Source organism: Hyaena hyaena, unplaced genomic scaffold (assembly GCF_003009895.1).
Source record: "Hyaena hyaena isolate Hyena2069 unplaced genomic scaffold, ASM300989v1 scaffold_115, whole genome shotgun sequence".
NCBI classification, from domain to species: domain Eukaryota; kingdom Metazoa; phylum Chordata; class Mammalia; order Carnivora; family Hyaenidae; genus Hyaena; species Hyaena hyaena.
The window spans coordinates 2,573,380-2,600,732 of record NW_024080747.1 but is presented as its reverse complement, the minus strand read 5'-3'; the positions used below and the strand labels follow the sequence as shown (position 1 = coordinate 2,600,732).

The window sequence follows — 27,353 nt, the reverse complement described above, 5'->3', positions numbered from 1 at the left end:
ATATGTCCAACAGATATTGTAAGTAAGAACCCCAGTGAGTGTCCATGATTAGAAAAAAAAAAACAACTACAAATGCATCAGTGCTTAGAACATGGTCTTTTTCAATTAATGAATCATGAAGCCACTTAACCTTCCTAATTTTCTTTTGGAACGGAGGTAATCTTTGTCAACTCTAAAATGGAAAAGAAAAATGCAAAACAGCCATTCATTCTACTAAACATAAGTAAAAATATTACAATGCCCTAAAAATTAAAACAGATATACATGAAGATAATTATATCACATAGATTAAATAATGAAAGTTTACATGAGCCATGGATCTTATCTGAAAACATATTCCTTTCTGGAAAGCTTAAAAGGTCTTTATTTTTCCCCTACCTCTTCTTCTTGGTCTTTGAAAAGCAGATATCTTTATGGCTGATGGTCACTGGGAGAATGGCATGAGAACTGATTGTTAACAGGAACATTTGCCCTGCACAGTCTGAAAGCAACGGTTCATGAAAACCAACTGGGCAAACCTGCATGTGTTGCTTGAAGTTTATGGTGCTGTTTCTTGGGGAAAAAAACCCTTCCAAATGTGTTGAGACACAAAATACTATTGAATCCAAAGTCAGAGTTCAGGGTAATATTAATATGTATTTTTTAGTTATCCATTGATAATAATTTGTGTATATTCACAAGGAACAGAGTACAAAACACACTCATGCAAGTAAATCTGAAATGCTGGGGATGCTTAGTGTGTCTAAAAACCTTCCTTCATACCTTGGGGGCGCCTGGGAGGCTTAGTCGGTTAAGCGTCTGACTTTCGCTTGGGTCATGATCTCGTGGTTCATGGATTCGAGCCCCGAGTTGGGCTCTGTGCTAACTGCCAGCTCAGAGCCTGGAGCCTGTTTCAGTCTGTGACTCCCTCTCTCTCTGACCCTCCCCTGCTCACGCTGTCTCTCTCTCTCTCCTATAAATAAAACATTTAAAAAAAAATCTTTAAAAAACAAAAAACCTTCATACCTTGGGGGAAGTCATGATCTTAACACTTAGCGACATTAATATAAAGTAAAACAGCAAAGTAATTCTGCTGATGTACCTACTGTCACCATCAGCTACCAGACGGACAGCAGAGGGACAGCTTCTTAGCAAAGCTATGCAAGTAAATAACAAGTTACTGAGTGTGCATGTGTGCCTGGGAGTTTTTCATTAGTTCATCCATTCATTCATCTAGGCAATAAGTATTTGCTGAACATCTCCTTTGTGCTAAATTTGGAGAATTTAGCGGTGGGTGAACAAAACAAACTTCCTCAACTCAAAGAGCTTACATCCCCGTTCGAGTCTACTCCTCCCAGAGTGACAAAAATACCAAGGAGAACTGCACCTCTCCATTGGGCCCTGTGAGCAGCCAGAGTACATGGGAGGCAGGATGGGTGAGCGGAAAAGGTACTGAAAGAAAGTAGGTGGACAGATGGGAAGTGAGAGAGAAGGACGAGAAAGGGGTAGGGCAGGGGAGGGGCGGGGAGGGCAGGGGAGGGCGGGGAGGGAAAGGAAAGAGGGAGGTGTGGGGGATGAACAGGGCAGGAGGAGGAAGGTGTGCCCAGCTGGCTTTTGCATCGGAAAACGCAGGCTCCTGTCATATGCTGCTCCTACCTATGGGGGCTTGAGGGGACCTCTTGCCCACTCTGAACTCTGCTTTCCTGATCTTTAAAACAAGGGTACTATGGCTGGAGTGAGGATCACCTAAGATAAGACATATACAATTTGTAATTTACAAGGTACTTTAGAAAAGAAAGATAATTTATTATTATTATTATTATTATTATTATTATTATTACTAAATAGGTCAAAGAATAGAACTAAAGTGATATACAAGCACCCCAGCATTTTCCTATGTATTCTAAACAGAGAAAAGCATATAGATGTATATGATAATCTTGGGGCGCCTGGGTGGCTTAGTCGGTTAAGCGTCCGACTTTCGCTTGGGTCATGATCTCGCGGTTCGTGGGTTCGAGCCCCGCGTCGGGCTCTGTGCTGACTGCCAGCTCAGAGCCTGGAGCCTGTTTCAGAGTCTGTGACTCCCTCTCTCTCTGACCCTCCCCTGCTCACGCTGTCTCTCTCTCTCTCTCTCCTAGAAATAAATAAAAACATTAAAAAAAAAAATTAAAAAAAAAAAAGATGTATATGATAATCTTGGCAGCAGCCACTATTACTAATATCAAAGCTGAAATAATTGGGAGGAGAGGACGAAGTTTAATCGCAGGGTATTTTTCAGGAAGCACTGAAATGTTCCAGGGAAAACTGAAATGCCATTTGACACTTCCACAAAACCACATGCTACCCACAGAAAACTTCCTGGTCAGTATTTTTGAATCTTCAGACTGGGAGGGAAAAAAACACAAGTTATAAAACCATTTAAATTGTTTCTAGTTATCTGTGTATGAAATACCTGGTGTCTTAATATTGGCAACCTTTACTTTACTATTTTTATATAACTGGAATGCATAGGTTTTCCTAGTTATATCACAAGGGGACTGACAGCTCTTAGAAACGATTAGGCTCTATTTCGGATTCTGTGTCTCCCTCTCCTCTGACCCTCCCCTGCTCGTGCTCTCTCTCAAAAATAAATAAAACATTAAAAAAAAAAAAAAAAGAAAGAAACGATTAGGCTCTACGGTGCAGCGCTGTCTTATATAGGAGACCAGGAACGAATGATAGCTCTGCAACCTGAGTTGCGTCAACATGGACACCTTACTCAATTTCTTTCCCTCGGTTTCCAATATATAACTCTCGGTCCCTGCCTCTCGGAATCACTGGGAGTATGTTTTGCATATTTGGCCTTGAGTTAAAGGCAACTGTTAATGTTTTCGTTAATGCCAGTAACAATTTGCCTGGTAGATTCATTGCTATCTTTTCCTTTGACTTGTTCCTGGAGACAGGATTATAAGACATTATCTGGACTACCCATAAAACCTGTTTGAAATCGATTCTAGATAACTTCTGGAAAATAAAGTGTTGTTAAAATATACCAAAGTAAGATGTTTGAGGTCCTATGCCAAACCACTTACTAGCCTTTCTCAGAGCTAACACCATTTTAGATTTTAACAGCAATATCCAAAGAAGTTTCCTTATTAAAAGCCTCAACTAGGGCACCTGGGTGGCTCAGTTGGTTGAGGGTCTTACTTCGGCTCAGGTCATGATCTCATGGTTGGTGTGTTCGAGCCCCTCCTTGGGCTCTGTGCTGAAAGCCCAGAGCCTGGAGCCTGCTTCAGATTCTGTGTCTCTCTTTCTCTGCTCCTCCCCTCCTCATGCTGTGTCTCTCAAAACTAAACAAACGTTTAAAAAAAATTTTTTTTTAAAGCCTCAGATGACTTAATAATGATAATAATAGTAACAATTATTTCAATTCACGAAGGCTAGGGGCGCCTGGGTGGCTTAGTCGGTTAAGCATCTGACTTTTGCTTAGGTCATGATCTCGCGGTTCGTGGGTTTGAGCCCCGCGTCGGGCTCTGTGTTGACTGTCAGCTCAGAGCCTGGAGCCTGTTTCAGTCTGTGACTCCCTCTCTCTCTGACCCTCCCCTGCTCACGCTGTCTCTCTCTCTCTCCTAGAAATAAAAAAAAAAAAAAAAAAAAAAAAAAACATCAATTCACGAAGGCTTCAGCTAGTACATACCAGGCATTCAGCTAGTCACTTTACAAAAGTTCTATCATTTAATCTCAGAATTACACTGTGAAGTAGATGGTATTGTCACCATTTTGTAACTAAATAAAAAATGAGAGGCAGCACAATTGATGATCTTACCCTCCATTACACAGCTAAGAAGTGACAGACCATGTATGAAATCCAGATCTGCCTGGCTTATCTCCATCTAAACCATCTGATTCCTCCTTCCACCTCAATATACTTCCCTGGGCATATAATAGTTTAATGGTACATCTCGATTAGAAACATTCCATGAGATTCTAAGACCTCTAACATTTAAGGCTCTAAAAACCATATGTATATATTTAACTCAAGATGGCAAGAAAACAGAATTTCTCATATTTCAGGCTAAGAACTTCAAATACAGAAAAGTGTTTGTGATATAAGCCACATCTTAACAAGAACTAAAGAATCTAGTCATAAAATGAAACAGAATTGTCCCATAGCTGACAACCTTACATACCTTATGTATTTTAGATATGCTAAAAAGAACTGTTACTAAGATTTAAGGTTGATTTCTCCACCCATCTACTCCCTAACAAACTGACTGGTGTTGGCTTAAAATTTCAGCATCTCAAACAGGCTTTTTTATACCCAAACTCACTGTTGGTGTTAAAATCAAAAACAAGGAAACAACGCAATTAAGTCACTGGCAAGGAAAGCGAAACTTTGGCACAAGTAAAACTGCAAAATTAATTGGTCCTAATTAGATAGGCACTCAGCGAAGAGCAAATGGAATGTTCTGTGTTGAAAGGTAACGAGCCCTATACACTTTGAGAGGAATCCCTCAGGAAACTGGCTGTAGGATGTTTCTCAGGTTGGCTTTAATAACATGGTTACAGAAACCTTTTCAGGGATACTCTGGCCCTCTTCGTTTGCTCTTGTGAAAACAATTTATGGCTTTATCAAATTTTAGCACAATTTAATTTCTATTTGCTCTAGAAACCATGACCTCATTTGGATATCGCAATCTAACTGGACTGAGCAATAATATGGGCAACGGAATAAAATGTTAAAATATATCCAAAAAACTAGGATATATTGTTTTTAATGCTTCGTTTACATTTATCATTTGCTCCCGTTCACCAGGATATCAAAATTCTGTGTGACTCATTTATACTGCTTATGATCACAGTTCAGAGAAAGTTCGTCATGCTAGTTAACCTCTTTCCAAGGTGAGGGAATGATTTTCAACCTCAGGGGATAGGACTATGGAACGAAAAAAAATGAACAAAAAATGCACAGACTATTTAGTTTCTCTACTCCTTTAGATCAAACGAGACAAAGTAAGTGCTTGAGAGTGAACATTTTGCTACTTTATCAAGTCCTAAGTTGAGCTGGAAGGACAATGGGAACAAGCAGAAATCAAAGTCTTGAGTAACTAACGTTTGTACTATTTATCCCCTAACCCATTATTGTGTGATATGCAATTACGGTATGATAAGGGTTACTTGTCAAGTTCTTCACCTTAAAGATCACTTATGCATACAAGCAGATATTTTTTCCAGACTGCTCTGTGAATCTAAAAATTCCGTATGAGTTGTCAGTATACATCTATTAATCTAAAATACTTAAATACTTTCGCTAAGGTCCTTGCCACAGAACCTCTTCATCCTCTACCTTCCTATCTTTATGCCAGAAAAATATGCATAAACTCATTACATTATACCAAGTAAGTATCACTTGTCGTAATTCAATTCCACTTGGTCGTGCAACTCGACTTCCTAGGTTCTTTGTTAATGAGGTGCTCAACCAAAACCTTTTCTTTGCAGTTCTGGGTCAGTGTGTGTATCCAAAGCCTAACGTCAAGGGAGGAGGGAGAGAAGACCAGAACATAATTAAAACAAAAAGAAAAACATGCAGAGATGAGGGTGAGGGAAGACAGAGCAAGAAGCCAGGAGTCTGCCAAGAGCCCACCCACTGGCTGCGAGATGGTGACCTAACCTTGCCAGGCAAATCCCAGCTTGCAAGCAGGTCAAAATAAGAGGAGAATGAAGATAAGAATTCATGCAATTCACATGAAACGTACTTGTTCTTCAAACATAGGCAACCTTCATACGGTTGCTGTTAGAGGCAGGTAGGCGTTCCACAATGAAATCAAAGTGACTTTCCTACTCATCAAATAATTCTGTTAGAGCTGACAAAACTAGAACTTACCAAATTCTACCTCTCTGTGTTCTTGCATTCCTGTAAGATATCAATAACCGTAAAAGTGCCCCTCTCTCAAAATAGTGAGAAGCAGAGATTTCAGAAAAGTTTTCTGAACCTGTCCTGGTGTTTACTAATCTACAAAAGAGTAAGTGATTGAAATCGAGCAAGGGATATTAGAGTAGCAGTCACAGAACTGTAAAGGTATTTTGTGGCCATACTAAGCACACTTCATCCCACACCAGAAGTATTAGCTGTGAACTGTTCTAACCAACAGGGGCCAGGGGCCGATGACAGGCAGGGTTGCCATTTGCACAGAGGACTCGCCCAAGTAGACCTCACCCCGAGGGACTTTTTACCTGCACCCACCACGAGGGCCCTGGGCTCACAGCTGCGGATGCAATGTAGAAGGGAGTTGGAGCGAATGTTGGAACTGAGGAAGGCCACCACGCAGCCCAGCTTGGCCAGGCCGAACCACACGTGGACGAAGTCAGGCTCGTTGCTCATCAGCAGAGCCACGGTGTCCCCCCTTTTCAGCGAGGAATGGTTCAGGAAGACGTGAGCCACTCTGCTACTCCTTTTGTCCACATCCTGATAGGTGTAGATGTCTCCCTCATAGATGATGAAAGGCTTCTGGGGCTGCTTGTTGGCAAGACTCAGGAATTTATCCAGGACAGTGAACAGCTCGCCTTTCAGCACGTACATATCCAGCCAAATTCTATAGCGTACCACCTTCAGCAGGTACCAGAAGTCGTCCCAGAAATAAGGCAACACGAGTTTCTGCAAGAAATGCAGGACGACTATTCCAGCCGCTAGTCCTGTTAACCATGTCAAGAGCATGGGGGCCACGGGGACAGAAGACAGCTCTGAACCCAGTCCTTCTTTTCTAGTACAGCTTTCAGCAGAGACCGCGGGCTCAGCGCTCAGGGCGGGCACGTGCAGCCTTTCTGGGAGGAAGAGGGTAATCCTGAGAAACAGAATCAGCAGTGTGCACGGAAGAAATCGCCCCAAGGGATGCTGCGGCTAAGGCTACGGTCACCTGTCAGGGGCCTCGGAATCGAGGAGTCCAACTCAGCGCCCCTGCCTCACAAGCCCCGACGGCTGCCCGCGCCCTGCGCGGTTCTCTGGCCCCCTCTCCAGCCCTCTCCCTGCAGGCTGGCTCAGTCCCCGACGCCTGTGCGGCCCTGAGCAAACCCCACCACCCTCGGGAGAACTATGTCCAGGAGCAGACGCTCTTCTTCGGGGTGTGGGCTTTCGGGCGGCCGCGGCTTGGAGGCTGAATTCGAGCCTGGAGAAGCGGGGGTTGGCGACGGCTGAGAAATGCAGCGGCTTCCCCTCTTAACCCGCCAGAAACCGCGCGTGGTCTCAGGGCCACGCCTCTACCGGGATGCCCCCAAGTCAGGTGGGATCCTTGCCCCGGCCCCGCCCCTGCTCCGCCCCGCGCGCTCGCCCGGCGCCCTGCAGCTTCCCTCCCGCACCCCAGGTCCCGGCGAGCTGCGGCCGGGTGACCGCCAGCTCCGCGCTCCTACGGTGCTTGGGCTGGTGTAGCTGTGCTCGGCACCGCTGCGGAGGTGTCGTCCGCCCACAGCCCGCCTCCAGGCTGCCGGCCAACCGGAGCCCCGAGCGCCGCGGCGGGGACCGCTCGGGCCGCGCCGCCGCCTCCCCTCCGGGCGCGCGTGCAGCCGCCCCGGCTAGTGTGTGCCGCGCGACCGGGTCTCCCGCCGGGAAAGGACAGTCCCTGCAGGGGAGCCGGGGACCCTGGAATCCGTGGCTACAGTCAAGGGCAACCAGGCTGCTGGAACTGGGTCCAGATAGTTCATTCACTCAACAATAAAGCGAACTAAACAAAAGCGCTGGAGAGGCGATTGGAAGAATTAAGAAAAAAAAAAAAATGTCCCGACAGGGCGAAAACGACCAAAAGAAAAAAAAAAAAAAAAACCCGGATATTTATGAATTCGTCAGATCAAGAATATTTGAACTCTTTGTTCAGAAAACACAAAAATTGGGTTGTTGTTCTTCAAAAAGTAGTTTTGAAAATTTAAAGGTTGGTATTGACATTTATGTTGAAATTCTATCCTTAGATAAGTGCCTAGTCAGTGCTCTTTACAAATATTGATGGATGTGGAAACTTAAGTCCATATCCACATCCATTATTTCCTTTTAGGTGTAAAATACTGTTCTCTGTCCCTAAAAATAACTTTTTTTTAAATCCCCCATTTAGATTGGGGCTTCGAACTAAGAATTCCCAAGGTGGGGGGGGGAAATGGAGAGGAAACAAGAAATTGCAAAGAATTATAAAATTGTTTGCGATGATGAAATTTCACCAAAGGTGACAAACCGAGGGGCATTTAATTACACTTTTTTGTTGTTGTTGCGGATACCATCATCCCAGGCCTCTGTTTTTAAGAAGTGTGAATAAATGGTTAATTGCACATAATGAAATGATTAAGTATTGCCTCACATTTCCGTCTTTCGTCTGTCTTATGTTCTGCAGCTGGGTTCTAGCTAACCTCAGATTTCCTAATAAAGAAAAGCCCGGTAACTGCAAGGCTGACTCTGGTTTATTAATCTGAAAATGATTATTGTGAAATCACAGTGAATTGCCCAGGAGAAAGACAGGCTCTTTGATCTTTTTTGTGCAAATGAAGAAAATGCTTTCTCAGTTTATTCAGAAGCACTGGTCTTTTCGATTCAGAAACATCTTTTCAGTTAAAAAAAGAAACAGTGTTCCTATCAAGCAGTTTACAACTTGAAAAGTCACTTTGTGACTTGAGAAGCACGTTTGCAATTCGATCCTTTTCTCTCAGCTGTAATCTCACTCAGTCACCTCCTGGAAAACAACTTTTGGAGCAGAGAATGGAGACTATGGAGAAAGCAGACTATGGACAGTGGGTCTTCAGCTTTGGGATTTCCACTACAAGTAAAACCTGTCCTCTAGTGGAAAAAAACGACTAAAGAAACATACATTTGCTATCTTTTAATTTGTTAAATTAAGAACGTTAAGCACACATTAAAACAATTACCGGCTGCCATCACCATTGTTTTATAAAGGGAAGGATTTATTTCAACATTAAAAACCAGGAAAGGAATACTATTATAATAAAGGATAGTCTTTTAAAATAAATAAAATTAACTTCATGAAAAACTCATTGTGCTACACTTATTTTTCTCATCATTTTAAAAAAAATGTTTACTTATTTTGAGAGAGAGAGAGAGACAGAAAATCCCTAGTAGGTTCTTCGCTGTCAGCGCAGAGCCCAACCCAGACATCATGAGCTGAGCTGAAATCAAGAGTCAGCTGCTTAACCGATTGAACCACCGAGGTGCCCCTCAAGGTTTTTTTGTTTTTGTTTTTTCTAAAGTAGGCTCCATGCCCGCTATGGGGCTTCACTTCAAGATCTGAGATCAAGACCTGAGCTGAAATCAAGAGGTAGACACTTAACCAACTGAGCTGTCATGTTTAACATCATCCCAAGGCACGGAGCTAGATTTTCAGCAACTATAAATATAAGTGAGTCAAGAAAATATTTGGCACCATGAATGTGAGACATTTTGATTTATTAGGAGAGCTACAAGCCTATGTTACCAAATTTTATATTGGCCAAGACCAATTCCTTGCCTGAAATCTCACCATAATAGAAACAATGAAAACATTGCGATCGCTGGCAGTACCGTATGTACTCCTACATCAGCCCATGTCTCTGTTCCTGGTTGTTTTTTTCCCCGTAAATTTGGTATTCACTTTCAAAAAGAACCAAAGACAGCTCAGTAAAATATATATAATTATTTATACAGTTGTTAATTATTGCAAAATGGGGGTAAGAATACTAAGAATAACTGCAAGTAAGTCAACTTACCATTTAGAATAAAAAGCACATGGGAAGGCTCTAGACATTTCTGTTAATGTTACTTTTGATCAGGGACAGTGCAGTATTTCTCAGGTTCCCTTTTATGGAATATAGAAATTTAATTTCTTTTAATAGTATTTGAAAATAAATATTGTGACTAAATGCAAATCAATGCAAAAAAACCCACTGTATTTTCAATGTATATATATATGATCTCCTCTCCCTCAACCCCTTTCCTCCCTACCCTGCTCCCAATCCTCTCTGTTGCAGATTGTTTAGGGAGCAGATAGAAGTAAAACTGAACAAAAAGCATCATATGATAGACACTGAGTCATCTTACGCCCATAGGATTTTACCACTGTACCTTAAGAATTCTGACTTTGTGTAGACAAATTACTTGTGTCTGTAAGTATTCTGATGAAATTCTACAGCAGTTATAGTTTGGGGGTGGGGGGAAATGTAGAGGTTTAGAAAGTCTCAAATGATGCTATGTTGGTACCAAAATTCCACAACAGGTGTTTGCAATGGGCCAGGAAGCGGTGTTCCTTGACTGTAGCAGGGCTTGGAGAGGTGGGTGGGAGTGGGGTGGAATGTGTGAGGGAGATGGATTGGTAAAATGAAGTGGGAGTGAACGTAAGATTTACACTTAACACCCATCCAGGAAGGGGGTCTTGCTCAGGTTTTAATCACTGTCCTAGCCTCTCATCATAGCTTGATTTTTCATGGGAAGCCTAACTCTTCCTACCATCAGTTGCTTTGTTTGTGTTAATGAGCCATCATTGCCCACAAGATTATCCCCCCCAAGGACTCATGAAGCAAATTCAACATTAAAGATGAGAAGTGGGTTAGAGGGTTGGTCGGTATTAGCATTACTAGATGTCTTAGACACATCAAACACTTCTTGAAATATAAAATGTTTATAGCACCAAATCAGTGATCCTATAATAATAGTCTGGGAAACAATTCTCAAGCAAATTAAATGTTTAACTATCATTTTTGCCACAGACTACAAACCATGCCTAGAAACTTCTGCCAATCAGAATCCTGCCAAGAAGATATTTTACACATGTTATTTTATTGATGCATTTTAGAAACAGCTTTCTTATATCCAAGTACGTCTGTTTACGGTAACTTCCCCTTCCTCGGTGTTGGTGAAATATACCATTTGGGAAGGGCATTTATGTGAAGTTTTACATATTTATTCTGAATCCTCAGGGTAGCTTCATTTGTATTTTATAAGCCACCTACATGCAAGCAGGTCATTTGGTCATTAGTGAGATAAATCAAACAAACTCTTTGGCAACTTTTTATTAGGAATTAACAATGTTCCAAATATCATAGTGAGTTGTTCCATGGGCCCCCACTTTTGCAAGTCCCATAGGATCTAAGATTTAGTCTCAAAGGCGTGGGAGGGGGTTGTGGGAATTCTGAGGTTCAGCATGTGTATTTCACTTCTTGGAACACCCTGCAAATTTACAACACTTAAAATTAAATATTTTTCTGATGGCTTAATTATAATAATTATTTCTCCCTGGGTAGACAAGTGGTCCAGTGCTGGTGGGCGGGGGCTCCAGATCTGGCACTCCTCTGCCAACTTCAACTCATACCTTCTATGTAGTCAAGGCAGCTGCTGCAGCTCTTGCCTGTTCCCAGTCTTCAAGAGAAGGAAGGGCCAGGGACTGAAGGAGTCACCTCATATGCTGTTTTGCTGCTTTGGTTTTATTTTTTAGCTTTTTATTAAATAACATTACAAACACAGATAAAAGTAGAAATAATACAACAATAATACAACAACTACCAGGGACGCCTGGGTGGCTCAGTGAGATAAGCCTCCGACTTTGGCTCAGGTCATGATCTCACAGCTCATGGGTTCAAGTCCCACATCGGGCTATGTGCTGACAGCTCAGAGCCTGGAGCCTGCTTCGGATTCTGTGTCTCTCCCTCTCTCTCTGCCCCTCTCCCACTCGCACTCTGTCTCTCTCTCAAAAATAAACATTAAAACAAATTTTAAAAAATAATAACCCCTAGAGTCATCACCTAGAATTTGTGGTGGTCAACATTCCGCCCAATTTGTTTCAACTACTTTTCCTGAAGTATTTTAATTACAGACAATATAGTATTTCTACTGTAACTATTTCTAGATGCATCTCTGAAACAAGGACATTTCCCTACCTCATCACCATACCATGATCACACATGCTCAGAATGATAGTGATTTTTTAATACCACCTACTACTTAGTCCATGTTTAATTGCAACCAAAATGTCTTTGGGAATTGGTTGGTTTAAAACCAGAATCAATTCAAGCTCCAAAGTGTAAGTTCTATTTTAATCTAGAAGAGTCCTTATCACAAACTTTTTATCTTTTCCCAAGACACTTCCTTGTTAAAGACAACAGACCAGTGGTCTCGCAGAGTGTCCCACCTTCCGCTTTGATCTGATTGTTCTCACGCGTCTCCTTTAAAATGTTCCTCTGTCCCCCATATTTCGGGTAAACTGGTAATTAGGCCTTAAGACTAAGTGAGACTCAGGTTAAACACTTTCGGCAAGAATACTTTGTAGGAAAAATCTATGTACTTTATGTTGTATTACATCAAGACAAACATGAAATCTGGCTGTGAATCAGACCGCCCATTACTGTGGATGATGCAACATACCTTACTGTACACAGTGATGTCCACCTGGCTTTTTCCAGCAATCTAGCATTATGTAGAGATTCTCCTCACTTCCTTTAATTATTGTATGTGCTCCATCATGCGGTCATATAATTTGCTCAACTTGCTCTCTGCTGATGGGCTTCTTTTTAATTTTGCCATTACAAACAGGGTTACAAGTAATGAATCTATGCACATGGTATATATTCTTCCCAGTGTAATTTTGGGAGAGCTTCTTAGAAATGGGATTGATTGCTGAGTCAAAGAGAAGATATATGTATAATTTTTCTGGATATTGTCATTTTGCCCTCCATATCAAATTCCCATCATCAATGCATGAGAGGTATTGGAAAGAGTAAAGAAGTCTTTAATGACTATTTTCACTCAATGGAAATACCAGGGACTACCTATAACATTCCAACAAATGTGTACAAGTTAATTCATGTTCTATATTGTAAAGGGTGTGGTTCTCTGTTCTGACACCGTTATTGAAGTGTTTCATTCCTGTTGAATATGAAGTTGTCTTTTATTTTACACAAAACTATATAATTCAAAATACACATCTGTGTTATAATTTGGGCAATACTGAATTTCCAGCCTTTTTAGATAGTCAATTACAAAAACATATTTAAAACAAAAGCTAAACTAAGTTAACAGATCTTTTCAAAGATGAGAAGTATGACAGCAATGTGGCCTCAAAACCCAGACCACACACTTCAAAGAGATATTGTTCTCCAAATTATCATAAGAATGTGTGTTCTGATTTGTTACAGAAGGCACATAGAAATGTTGGCTCATTTAATTAATGATATCCATAGTCAGCATAATATAATAGCAAATGAAAACCTAAAGATGACGGACAAGGAATTTCTGATGCATGCCAACAGGAAAAACCTGTCGACTCTTTAAAATTGGATTTTGAACTCAGAGAAGGTTCCAAAAGCCCTCATATGCATTTTTCTCAATGTGGAGATTTCAAGAATAGAACTACTAGTGTGATAATGCATTCTTTTGCCAGTGACAAATATCCAAAAACAAATGGAGAAAGCCTGGTATCCCATCACAACTATGGGTTTTCAACAAACAAAGTCAATACCAAATTCTGTGGCCCTGTTCCATCCAGTATAAACATGGCTACTGATACTTTCTTAAAAGATTAGAGTCCAAGGGACACAAATTCCAGCAATAATGATGATAGAACCTGAGGATAAATGACTTACTTGGTAGTAAATAATTTATTCAGGACAGGACAGAAGCACAGTTAGACCTGGATTTTGTCATCTGGCCACATAATTTGCCAAAGCTTAGGCCAGGAGTGGCCCCCACACAACTCAGGATCATCTTTAACAAAGCTCTAGAGGAAATACTAATTAATTAAGCCATCTTACCAGGGAAGCTTATGCCTCTGGCACTCTACCTGTGCCCTGGAATGATACTGGTGGATCATCAGCAATATTAAGCATATAGAATCTGTTCATCTATTCAATCCACCTCTTTAATGGATGTGTTTAGTATCTACTAGATAGCAGATACGGATAGGTTCTGGGGATACTATATGAAATATCACAGTCCCCTCTCTCAGAAAGGGAGGTGGGCATAGTGGCAACCAGTATGGTGGTTTATAGGATGGTTTATAGAATGAACCAGTATGGTGGTTTATAGAATGAACAAAGTGTACTGAGGGGGCAAAAGGAAAAGTTCTTGGGAAGCCTGGGAGAGTCAGATACCTATTTCTAAAGGAGGTAATACTTGAAATGCATTTTTCTGAAATTTCTCATATCAAAGATACAGATGGCCCCAGGCACACGCTCAGGAGGCAGATTCCTCAGGTATCACCTGGGCTTTCCGTTTTGAGGTGAAGTCACTTTTCCTCTGTGTATTACTTCAACCACCCAGGGTCTACTCTGGATGTAAAGTGAGATAATATAGATAGAGAACAACAACGCGCAGTAAATAGTAAGTTTCAAGTAAAGAGGATGCATTCCTGTTCTCTTTCCATTACCAAATGTTTAGTCTTCTCAGGCATTAGGATGACATCATCTGGTTCAGGTTTCACAGAGAAGGAAAAGCAGATCCAGAGAAGCTGCCTGGGCACAGACCCACAGGGCATTCATCTTTTAAAATAATTTGTAAAATTAACTTATGACTCTTCTGGAAATAGAATGTACTTCATTTTTACTATTTTTTTTTGTTCGTTTCTAAATATACTTCGATTCTGAGCTTAACATTCCTAAACAAAGTAGCATTTGGAAATTTATGATAAAAGGAATAAGATTTTTAAATCTTCACATTGTTTTAACTGTGATAACCCTTAAATGATTTTTTAATTGATTGGATCAAAAGTTGAAACTATTTGCTCTTTAAAAATGTTAAGTATTTTCCACGTATTCTTGAATACGTGAATATTTGTGAGGATAGCTTATCTGTCAGATTCTGAAAGTTAACGTTAGCATTTAGTTTACGAGGAAGAATCATTCTTTCTAACAAATTAATAGTTAATTGGAGGGGCACCTGGGTAGCTCAGTCGGTTAAGCATCTGACTTCAGGTTCGGTCATGATCTCACAGTTTGTGAGTTCGAGCCCAGTGTTGGGCTCTGTGCTGACAACTCAGAGCCTGGAGCCTGCTTTGGATTCTGTCTCCCTCTCTCTCTCTGCCCCTCCTCCACTTGTGTGACCTCTCTCTCTCTCTCCCCTCCCCCTCTTTCTTTCTCTATAAAAGACATAAACATTTAAAAAGTAAAAAAGTTAAAAAATATACTTCATTGTATAAACTAGATGATGCCCTCGAAGATCCCATCCCTTCATACCTCAGACCCACAGTAAGTTCAGGCAACTCAGCCTTAATCATACTCAAGCCTGAACCCACAGGTGACACCTTTTAACCATGTATTCATACTACTTAACATTCCTATTGCACAATAATTCATGCGAACACTATCTGTGCCCTACATTTGTATCTCACTATCACAATGCAGATAAAGAAGGAAGATTCTAAGAAAAGAAAAATTTCTAAGAACTGTTTTTTTATTTTCCTAATGAAAATTCATGAGATCAATACCAGTAAATATCACCTTTCCAAATGTTTTGAACATTAAAATTGATATTTTGATACTAAAACAATATTCATATTAATGGTATCTATATGGTCACTGCCTATACTAAATTAGCCAATACTTAAATGAAATTATCGGGGGGCACCTGGGTGGTCCAGTCAGTTAAGCATCTGATTTTGGCTCAGGTCACGATCTTGTGGTCTGTGAGTTCAAGCCCCACGTCAGGCTCTGTGCCAACAGCTCAGAGCCTGGAGTCTGCTTCAGATTCTGTGTCTCCCTCTCTCTCTGCCCCTCCCCCACTCATGCTCTGTCTTGCTTTGTCTCCCAAAAATAAATAAATGTTAAATTTTTTTTAAAAATGAAATTATCACATCTTTTTTTTGTTTGTTTATTGATTGATATTTCCTGTTTGTTTCATTAGTATTGTTTGCTTATTGCTCCAAATTCATATTTCTGTTTACTTGGCTTAGTAGCAGGCAAGGAATCATCACATTTACACAGTAAATTAGTCCAGTAAGGATTTGGTAGGCTGCTGACACTTGGGTTGGAAATTAAAATTTCCAACACATCTGTACTTACTGGATTTACACACGAAGTATTTTGTCTGAAACATCTTGTGCGATGAAGACGGTTGAGATGTCAAAACATCAATGCCCTAAAAAGAAAAGCAGCAGTGGAATTGAGTGCGTGTTTGTTCCAACAAACTTGTATCTTTGGACTTGGGTACTCCTTACTCCAATCCTATTCACTAGAAACTACAGAAGTCGAGGTACCATCTTGATGAATCAACCTAAAGCATTTAAACTGGCCATCTAGCCAGTTGATTTCCTTGATTTCCTTGACTGAGAAGAATGAAATTGGATCTCAGCGTTGCTGACAGCAAGCAAGCAAGCAAGCAAGCAAACAAGCAAGAAAGAAAGAGAGAGAGGGAGAGAGGGAGTAGGGAGGGAGGGAGGGAGGGAAGGAGGGAGGGAGGAAGGAAGGAAGGAAGGAAGGAAGGAAGAAGGAAGGACTGAATCAGATATTTATACTGCAGTGACTGTTCATGGTAGATGTACTGTAATTTCATATATAGTAGGGGTGTGTACTCATGTATACCCAGGACTGGCCTTCTGGAATGTAAAAAGTTATCCCAGAAAAGGACCATAACAGTTTGCTTTTATTTCTCAGGCCTGCCCCTTCCCTTTCATTGTCTATGACTGCCTTCCCTCATCCCCACGCACAATCTACCACTCCCACCCTGAGTTTTTGATAGTTAGAAGAGATATAACAAGGAAGCTGGCTGAGAAAGGAAAGTGGAAAATCTCCAAGGTGGCTTCTTCCCTGACGTATGACCTCACCGGCAAGCCGCACTGTCAGTCTCCCAGTGAAGCTTTCACCTGTCACAGTTCCCCTTCCTTCTCTTCACTGGACTTCTAAAGTAGATTTTGCAAGGAGCTGCCAAGACAGTCATCCTTTACATAAAGCAGAGCTAAAATACCTAATGTTTAATGAAACCTTAGGGAAACTGATTGCAACTGATAACAAACGAGAGAAACCAACTAATGCTATGCAGATTTAAACAGAAAAGGAATTGCCAGAAAGACGAGAGAATTGGACAAAACTGAGGCAAGAGCCAAGAGGCTAGACACAGTGAGTACAGCTGAAACCTCACCTTGGCTGAGTGCCGCCTGGAAGCAGACACCATTATCCTTCCAGCTGTACGTGAGGTACAGCACCAGACACCCAGTTCCGTTTGGCACCAGGCAGGGACTGTTGCACCACAACAGTGACTTTGGCCAAAGCTAATTTAAACTGCCAGATGGGGGCACCTGGGTGGCTCAGTTGGTTGAGTGTCCAACTTTGGCTCAGGTCATGATCACAGTCTGTGAGTTTGAGCCCTGCATCAGGTTCTGTGCTGATAGCTCGAAGCCTGGAGCCTGCTTCCAATTCTCTCTCTCTCTCTCTTTCTCTCTCTCAAAAATAAATAAATATTAAAAAAAAAACCTGCCAGATAATTTCTTGCTCTAGACCAAGCGCCTGTAAGCTTGTACTCATCCCTCACTTCGAGGGCCTAGAGAAAGAACTGTGTTTGGACAGTGGAGATTTTATGGTAGGAGATGGGTCCTGCTTCCCCAGGCATCATGGGGGTAGAGAAGTTCCCAAACATAGGAAAGAAGCTCAATAATTAAGCAGGCAGAAGTAAACTAAAAGGCCCAGAAGAGTGAGACTTTTTAGATGACCTGACTTTTGTGAATTTCCCTACTATATGTCAGTTTTAAGCTAATGTTTTTAGTTTTATTATTAAAATGTTGGGGCACCTGGGTGGTTCAGTCAGTTGAACATCTGACTCCTGATTTCGGCTCAGGTCATGATCTCATGGGTTCGGGGGTTTGAGCCCCTGTGTCAGGCTCTGTGCTGATACTGTAGAGCCGCTTGGGATTCTCCCTCTCTCCCTCTCTCTCTCTTCCTCTCACCAGTGTGTGTACATGTGCACACACACTCTCTCTCAAAAATAAATAAAAATATTAAAAAAGAAGTTATGTTTTAAAAACCTTCAAATAAGGATTCTTAAAACAGTGCGATGTGACCTCTAAATCTGTCATTAAATCCATTTAGTGAGCTGATTTTTTTTAAACTCTTTTTATTTATTTCTAGGAGAGAGAGAGAGAGAGAGAGCGTGAGCAGGGGAGGGTCAGAGAGAGAGGGAGATACAGACTCTGAAACAGGCTCCAGGCTCTGAGCTGGCAGTCAGCACAGAGCCCGACGTGGGGCTCGAACCCACGAACCGCGAGATCATGACCTAAGCGAAAGTCAGATGCTTAACCGACTAAGTCACCCAGGCGCCCCAGTGAACTGATTTTTTGCAATACGCTAGAAGGAAATACAAATGATCAACGTGCCTATCACACAGTATGATGAGTTTTGTTCCCTAAAACTCTTGTTTCAGTTACATAAATATATAGGTACATATTTATTTAACTATGATGTAACATGCTCTTCTTACTGGGGATCAGAGTAAAATAAAATTTTGTTTGGAAACCACTGCTCCAAAGGACTGTACACTTGGGATTCAGGCACTCGGAGACTAGAGAACAGCTTCAGTTTTTCATGACTGTGACCTGGGAGTGGAGACAAACTGTGGGCAGAAGGGACAGTTCTATATAATAAAGTTCCCTGTAGTAGAACTGGAAATGTGTGGTCACATCAGGGCTCTGTAAAGAGTAATGTAATTTGGAGCTGATGCAGAATGAAGGACCAAAGAGTCGCCCTTGCCCTCTTCCGACAGCCCTTTCGCCACGTCCCAGAGAGCTGCAGCTCTTCATCCAGCTCTCAGTAATCCTTCCCAGTGACTGGGGAGACAGTGCTGGGAAGGGTTACATAGTGGGACACGGCTTCTGCCATTTGAAGTCAGAATACAGTATGAATTTCCCCTGGGGAGAGCTTAGAGGACGATGCTAGTCTTTAGTGAGGCACATTATGAGTTAGGTCGGCCTCATGTATTTATTATTTCTATAAACTATATATTCAATTTCCAAAGAACTGACACACTTTCTTATGACTTGGTAGCTTCTTCCATACTTCCAAGTGGAAGTGGAGGTTGATGAAAAGTCATGTGCACAAAAGAGGAAATATCTCTCAGTATAGACATATTGACAGGCGGTAGAGGTGTGTAAATATTGCTTTGTCATTTGTATTGGCACAAACTGTAATCTATGAATACTAGACGCCTTTAAGGGTGTCACACTCTGACATTACTCATTTTTAGGCCTCCCCCAAACTGAGTTACCATTAGCCGGAACACACTGAGAGATCGTCTGCTCTTCCTTTTTGTAGGGATATCATTTCCTGATATTATCGCAGCGATCTTGTGTACCATGCCAGAACACCTTTCCCTGACATTGGAGCGTGTGCTGAACTGCATAGTTCATCTGCTGAATAAACAGCATTCTATACCTCAGAACTGCACGGTGTGGCGGTTCACAGGACATGGAACTACAAAGAGACTCATCCCTGAGATGCAAACACATTTGCTCTCACAGATCACTAGACTGTAAACTTCTAGAGAGTAAGGAATGTGATGTATTTAACTCTGTGTTCCCCGATTGAGTATAGAGCTTGATATTCTATGAACACTCAGCGTATCATTCTGGAATGTGATAGATCCGTTTCTCTCTGACATTTGTTATTACAGCCTTCATGAATTAATCTTTACAAAAACCCTATGAAGTAGGTTTCATCGGCTTTTACATTATGTAAATGAGAAAACTGGGGAAGGTTAAATAATTGTCCAGGTCATACAGCCCATGGTTAAGCGGGGATCTTAACCATGTAGTCTGAGTCAACAGTCCGTAACCTTAGTCGCTGAGCCAAACTGCCTCTATTGAAGTATTGGTGGAAGGCAAGAGGAACACAATAAATACTACCAGAGGTCTTGAGAAATTATCAAAATGAGAACAGAGGTAAAATTACACAACCTCCCAACAGAGTGCTACTTTCCTTGCTAAAACAACTTTCCTCTCTGCCTCCCTTTAGTGAAACTGTCTACATCCTGTAGTGTTAGAATGTTTAGAGACCAGAATACACCTTAATAGGAGGCATTACATAAATAGAAGGTTTATTTTATTCTCATGTAAAACAAATCTGGAGGTAGGAAGTCCACCTTTTTTTTTTTCTTAATGTTTATTTTTCTTTTGAGAGAGGGTGGGGGGAGGTGCGCAGAGAAAGAAGGGGACAGAGGACCCAAAGTGCGTTCTGCACCGACACCTGAGAGCCCCGCGTGTCGGGCTCAAGCTCACAAATTGTGAGATCATGACCTAAGCTGAAGTTGGATGCTTAGCTGACTGAGCCACCCAGGTGCCCCGGTAAGAAGTCCATCCTATGTTTTCATCAGACATCCCGACTCCTGTTTGTTCTCTTCTACCAGGTTAGCATAAGGTTACCACACTGAAGATACATCGAGACCCAAAATGGTCTGTGGACTTCAGCCATTATATGTGAGTTGTGGGCCAGAAGACAAAAGGCAGAACAATAAAAGGAAACTCCTTCCCGCAAGCCAGCTTGTGACCTTCTTTAAGCGACCTTCACAGAAATCACACATAACACTTCTGGAAACATCTCACTGCCCAATGCTTAGTCACATGACTGTACCTTGCTTTAAGGGAGGCTGGGAAATGTGGTCTTTCCATGCATCAACAGGCTTAGCTAAAATTAAGGATTTGGGGCTATGAAGGAAGGGGGATCATGGATATCTGGGTAGATGACTAACAGTTTTTGCCACAGAGTCCCTAAATGACATGTCACCTATTCTATAAAATCTTTCCTTAACGTTTAAAAAATATGTTTATTTATTTTTGAGAGACAGAGCACAAGCAGGGGAGGGGCAGAGAGAAGAGTGAGAAACAGAATCCGGAGCAGGCTTCAGGCTCTGAGCTATCAGCACAGAGTCTGATGTGGGGCTCGAACCCATGAACCATGAGATCATGACCTGAGCCCAAGCTGGTCGCTTAACCGACTGAGCCACCCAGGTGCCCCAACTTTCCTTTAACTTCGAATCTGATATGATGTGTCCTTACTTCAACTTCCATAGCATCTTGTGTGTACTTCCAATGGCAGTGTTTAGTATCTGATTTATATTGTGCTCTTGTTTTATCCTTACAATTTGATGGTCAGATCCTTTAAGTCAGACCCTGTCTCAGTCCTTTGTGCATTCCATGCAGCACCAAGAATATAGTCTTGAATCGAATGTAGGTTCAGTGTGAATGTAAATGGAAACTTCTTTGTGTTGCAGGCAAACAAGAGTAGTCACACATGATGCTAATGTTAATGTACAACAGGTAGATGATTTCCAATAAAGCAATAAGACTGTACATTTTTCAGCAAATAGAATTATTTGAGGATCTACTTTGACCTAAGTAGAGGGCTAAATAATAGAGATAATTTACTGCATTGTGCAGACATGTCTGAATAAAACAAAGCATGAATGATGAGCTTATAATCATTGTCATTATTCCTTCATATTATTATCCAATCATCATTGCCTTCAGGGAGATTGCCTTCTATACAAGCAAGGAAGTTCACTAGTCTATAAGTAAATATGTGCCAGATGAGCAAATCCCATGTATTATCTGAAATAGAAAAATAATATTTTAAAAACAGAAAACAGGGGCGACTGGGTGGCTTGGTCAGTTGAGTGTCTGGGTCTTGATTTGGCCTCAGGTCATAATCTCTTATTTCATGGGATTGAGCCCCGCACTGGATTCTGTGCTGACAGTGCAGAGCCTGTTTGGGATTCTCTCTCCCCAGCTCTTTGTCTCTGCCCCTCCCCCACTCATGTAAACACAATCTTTCTCGCCCTCAAATAAATAAATAATCATTAAAAAATAAACTAAAATAAAAAGATAAAATGCCATAAAAATGAAGGAGAAGATTTCCTCAAAAAGTGATTTTAGGAAAGGTGAAAATAGTAGCTCTCTCTTTAAAAAAAGAAAACTTTTTTGTGACATAATTGACATAAAACATTACATTAGTTTCAGGTGTAGTACATGATTTGATATACGTATATGTATCAAAATGATCAACCGAGTAAGTCTGGTTTACATTCATCACCACATAGAGTTATAAAAATTTTTCTTGTGCTGAGAACTTTTAAGATTTACCCTCTTAGCAACTTTACATATACAATACAGTGTTATTACCTATGGACATCACGCTGTACATTACTTCACCAGAAATTATTTATTTTATAACTAGAAGTTTATACCTTCTGACCAAATTCCCCATTTCACCTATCACCTGCATCCCACCTTTCGCAACCACCAATATGTTCTCTGTACCTGTGAGCTCAGTTTTTGTTCTTGTTTTTGTTTTAAATTGCATGTACAAGGGAAATCATACAGTATTTCTCTTTCTGTCTGACTTATTTCACTTAGCATAATGCCCATATACATGTGGGCTTATTTCTGGACTGTCTTTTCTGTTCCATTGAACAATGCATCTGGTTTTTTTTTTTTTTTAAGTTTATTTACTTATATTGAGAGAGAGAGAACACAAGCAGGGAAGGGGCAGAGAGAGAGGGATAGAGTGAATCCCAAGCAGGTATCAAGCTGTCAGCTGTAGAGCCCAACATGGGGCTCAATCTCACAAACTGTAAGATCATGACCTGAGGCAAGATCAAGAGTCAGATGCTTAGGGGCACCTGGGTGGATCAGCGGGTTGAGCATCCGACTTTGGCTCAGGTCATGATCTCATGGTCTGTGGGTTCAAGCCCTGCGTCAGGCTCTGTGCTGACAGCTCAGAGCCTGGAGCCTGCTTTGGATTCTGTGTCTCCCTCTCTCTCTGCCCCTCCCTTGCTTGTGCTCTGTCTCTCTCTGCTTCTCAAAAATAAATAAACATTAAAAAATTTAAAAAAAAAGAGTCAGATGCTTAAGTGACTGCTTATACAACTAGAATTTTGTTAGAATGGCAGCCAAAAAGTTAGAGTTGTACTGTATTCCCATTGTTACCAATCTGATAGATATTTGTAAATTATTCCGAATAAAAACTTTTAAAAAATGGATGCACTAATACTATTACCACCCAGGTAGCTTCGTACAGGTCTCCTTGCTAATTGTGAAGGAGTCAGTTTCGCCAATCACCCACCAGGGGCCAGGGAGTGTTGAAGAATGGCACCTCCTATTCTGAGGCCATTTGACCTCACCTCTAAGATCTTCATTTCAAACTCTGATAGTAACTTTTGAGACGTACAAAGTTATAGTGTTCTGAGACAATCCTCAAATTGTTCCTCGTTGTCCCCAAGGGCCAGAGTTCTCTACAGGAAAGTAATGAATAAGAAACAAAGTACTCGGCTGGCAAAGATTATTGTGCTAAACAAAGGTCAAGTTAAAATTCATCTTGAGAAAGAAAGAGTTGCATTTTCTGCAATAGAATCCTTGTACATCTAACTTTAAGACCCTGTTAGCCAGTAAAGAGAGTCAGCACCATATTGAGTCTCATATATAATGTAATGATTGAAAGCATATTTTACAGTTTTTCTAAGGTACTCAACACAAACTATGCTTCCAGAATTTGGCTTCAGTAGTGTTCCTCTTCTCTCTCTCTCTTCTCTCTCTCTTTCTTTCTCTCTCTCATTCTTTAATAATATCCTATACAAAAATGTTATATATAACAGGTTCAGAAGAAAAGAGAGATCATTAGGTATGCTGGCATTGGGAAATGGAACAAAGCCCAAGACTTGGAAAGAATTTCTTGAATTGTTTGTTCAATTAAAATGCTTAGGGATTACAGACACACAAAGTGAAATATGTTTATCTTCATCTACCCAAAGGCTACAGGAGCTATGGGAGGTCACAGTGTCTTTTCTGAGATAAATATTAGTGTGCTTTGGTATACACAGCCTGCCTGAGCCCTTCCTGTGGAGATCCGCAAGTATGATTCAGATTTCCTTCTGTGTTTGCCAAAATAACCATGATTTCACCAAATGAGGTTTTTACTTCATTTACCTTAACACTCCTTTAACTGTCTTGATACTTAAAGTGAAAAAGTATGAACAATTTGGAGTGGTATGTCAAGGGTGGAATGTCAAGGCCAGACTGGGTATAAAATGGGTATAAAATGGCTTTGTTTTCAGCACACCATTACTGATTGCCTGAGATGAAAGACCTAATATTATTATTGTGGCAATGGTGACATGCACATAAAATTAAAAATATAGTAGAAAGATTAATGCCAGACAAGAAAAAGCAGTGCAAGTCTAAAAGTAAAATATCTTCTTTTCTATAGTAGGTTGAACAGTATCTTCCAAAAAAGATACGTGCCTCCCCTAGTCCCTGAAGCCTGTGAATATTACCTTATTTGGAAAAGGGTCTTTGTAATATAATTAAATTAGAGATCTTGAAAGGAGGAGATCATCCTGGATACTCTGGCGGGACCCTAAATTCAATGACAAGTGTCTTTATAATGAACAGCAGAAGAGAAGACAGACATACAGAGGAAAAGTCCCTGTGAAGATGGTGTCAGAGATTGGAGTGATGTGGCCATTACCCACAAGGTGGAAAAGGCACGGAGAGATTCTCTCCTAGAGCATCTGTAGAGCAAGGCCCTGCCCACACTTTGATTTTGGACTCTAGTCACCAGAATTGTGAGAGAATAAATTTCTATGGTTTTAAGCCACCATAAAAAGTGTATGGCACTTTTTACATACACTTAAGTGTATGGCAATATTAAGGCATCCCTAGGCAGTTAATACACTTTCCAAACCACACACACACACACACACACACACACACACACACAGAGATATGTGTATGTATACATGAACACATGATAATGTGTATACATATATGTTATATGTACATATTATATATATACCTGTATGCACCCATACTTAGGTGTATACGTATGTATTTTATGTGTTACACATAAGTGTATATGTATGTGTATCTATATATTCATCATTAACATATTCATTACATAGCCTCCACCAAGCAAATCTTAACAACTTAAAATATTGTGTAATGTTTGACATATATCTCTAGGTTCCTGTGATTGACTAAATGCTTATCTCTCCCTAAACTTCAGGTTGAAATCCTAACCCCTAATATGATGGTATTAGGAGGTGGGAACTAATTGAGGGCATAAGGTTAGAGCCCTCATTGAGATTACTGCCACTATAAAGAGAAACAGGAGAGAGGCATCTGGGTGGCTCAGTCAGTTGAATATCCAACTCTTGATTTAAACTCAGGTCATGATCTCATGGTTCATGGGCTCTGTGCTGACAGTCTGGGACCTGCCTGAGATTCTCCCTCTTTCTCTGCTCCTCCCCCACTCATGCACATGCTCTCTCTCTTGCAAAAAATCTTTTTGGGAAAAAAAAAGAGACATGAGAGAGTTTGTTTCCTGTCTCTGTCTGCAACGAGAGGACACAATGAGAAGATGGACATCTGGAGAGAGAGATAGAGAGACAGAGAGAGAGAGAGACTATCACAAGCAGGCTCCACACTCAGGACAGAGCCCGATCCTGGGCTCAATCTCATGCCCCTGGGATCATGACCTGAACCAAGATCAAGAGTCGGATGCCCCACTAACTGAGCCACCCAGGTGCTCCTATAGTATTATTAGAGCAGCCCAAACTAACTATGACAGCACCCTAAGTTCATCAGTTTTTCCTAGAAGGTATTATTATAAATGACAGAGTCATATGGTAGGAGGATTTTCTATTATCCTTTCTCTTGCTCTCAGAATGCTTGTACCTCCATGCCAGATTACCTGTTAAAGCAACACTGCTTAGATTTCACATATTTTCTTTTTAAAAAAATGTTCTAATGTTTATTCATTTTTGAGAGAGAGAGTTAAAATGCGAGCAGGGGAGGGACAGAGAGAGGGAGACACAAAATCTGAAATAGGTTCCAGGCTCCAAGCTGTTAGCGCAGAGCCCATCACTGGGCTCTAACCCATAAATCTTGAGATCATGACCTGAGCTGAAGTTGGACACTCAACCGACTGCGCCACCCAGGTGCCCAGATTTCACATATTTTTCTAAAGGAGATGCTTCCATTAGTGGGAGTGTATCCCTAATGGAGTATGCTGTGTAATGTGTGAACCAACTAATTTTGTCTGCAACGATCTTATTAATTAATATAAGATTACTTGTAATCCTACATTTTAGTGCAATTTAAACAAGAGTTATTTACCACCAATAAATACTGACAATGATTCTTTTAAGTCTAATGAGAGGAATGCATTTCCAAACTGTCTGTACATAGGTGCCTATGTCACGAATGAATAAGAGGGCAAATATTATTTTTCTTCCCTTTTAACATTCAGAAGAGGTTGACTTTTTATACCCCAAGTGACACCAAACTACAACTTGTTGGTCCGTGACAGAGATGAAAAAGGTATTGAAAGCAAAACTGCTAAATAATGGTGTATTTGTAAAAGAGGATGAGAATTTTGGGGTCCTGCTCTTCGTGGCCGAAGAAGGGCTTCTGTACTCAGGAACCAAGAGGGAGATGCACTTGCGGGGATGCATTTTCTGCAGAAGTACGCAGGTGAGGCTCAGTCACTGAGGAAATGCTCTGAAATGAGCTATAGAGATAATGTCATGCTCCTTCTGAAAATTATATTCAACATATGCTAAAGCCTAAAATTAAAACATTCTTTTCCTAGACCAGAAGTCTGAGATCCCAGTCACATGGCAGCATCTTGGTTGCGATCTCTGTAAAATTAGGTCTTTTTGTACTTTCCTTTCTTTTCCTTTGTGTTACATTGCCATCAGGCACTATTCACACTGTAACTGCACCATAATGAATACTATTTTCATATTGAGTTGGTATGATGTCTTCACAGCTTGAATAAGATGTGTTTCAAAAGGAATCACTGGGAACAGCCAACTCACTTAATGTGTTTTAAGATATAGTTTCCAAACTGGAATTCAAATATTTTAGGAACTAACTGGGCACGTTTTCAATGAAAGCTATCTTGTATGCTATTTCCTTCTTGATTCCTAGGCACAATCTTTTCCATTAGTTGATAAAATATGCCTTCTATCTTCCTGCCCTGTGCTGATATTCTTATCTTTTCTTAACCCTTCGATTTCAATCTTAGATATCTGGATTACAGATTTACTGAGATTGTAGGTTTTCCTGTTGTTGTTTTCCAAGGACAGTAATAAGGACTTTCGTGTTAATGCTTGAGCTAAAGAAAAATCTGGTTGAGGTTCTCTTTGCTCTTATTTTCTGGAATAAAATTTAAAATGTCATTGGAGAGTTTGTGAGTATATATGAAAAAAAGAAACTTGTTTGAGATAAAAGCTTCCAACTTTTTGTCAAAAAGGAATTTATTTTCTGTGTACTATGTACATTTAATAAGATGGAAAGGAGAACGTAATTCAGCTATGGAAGCCATTGTCATGATGGACTTTTTCAAGAGGCCCCTGTATATGAAGCGAGACTACCAGATATCATGGAGCTCTGTTTTCAGAATTCGGT

The 27,353-nt window shown here is 40.8% G+C and overlaps 1 protein-coding gene across 1 annotated transcript in view; it reads right to left on the bottom strand.

The window, feature by feature from the left end:
• The window catches only part of SLC27A6 (solute carrier family 27 member 6), a 73,138-nt gene extending 66,465 nt beyond the window's left edge, over positions 1-6,673 (bottom strand). Inside the window, exon 1 of the mRNA XM_039236700.1 lies at positions 6,193-6,673. Within this exon, the coding sequence (XP_039092631.1) occupies positions 6,193-6,673 (481 nt within the window). The remainder of the gene's footprint in view (positions 1-6,192) is intronic.
• Between the last annotated feature and the right edge of the window lie 20,680 nt (positions 6,674-27,353).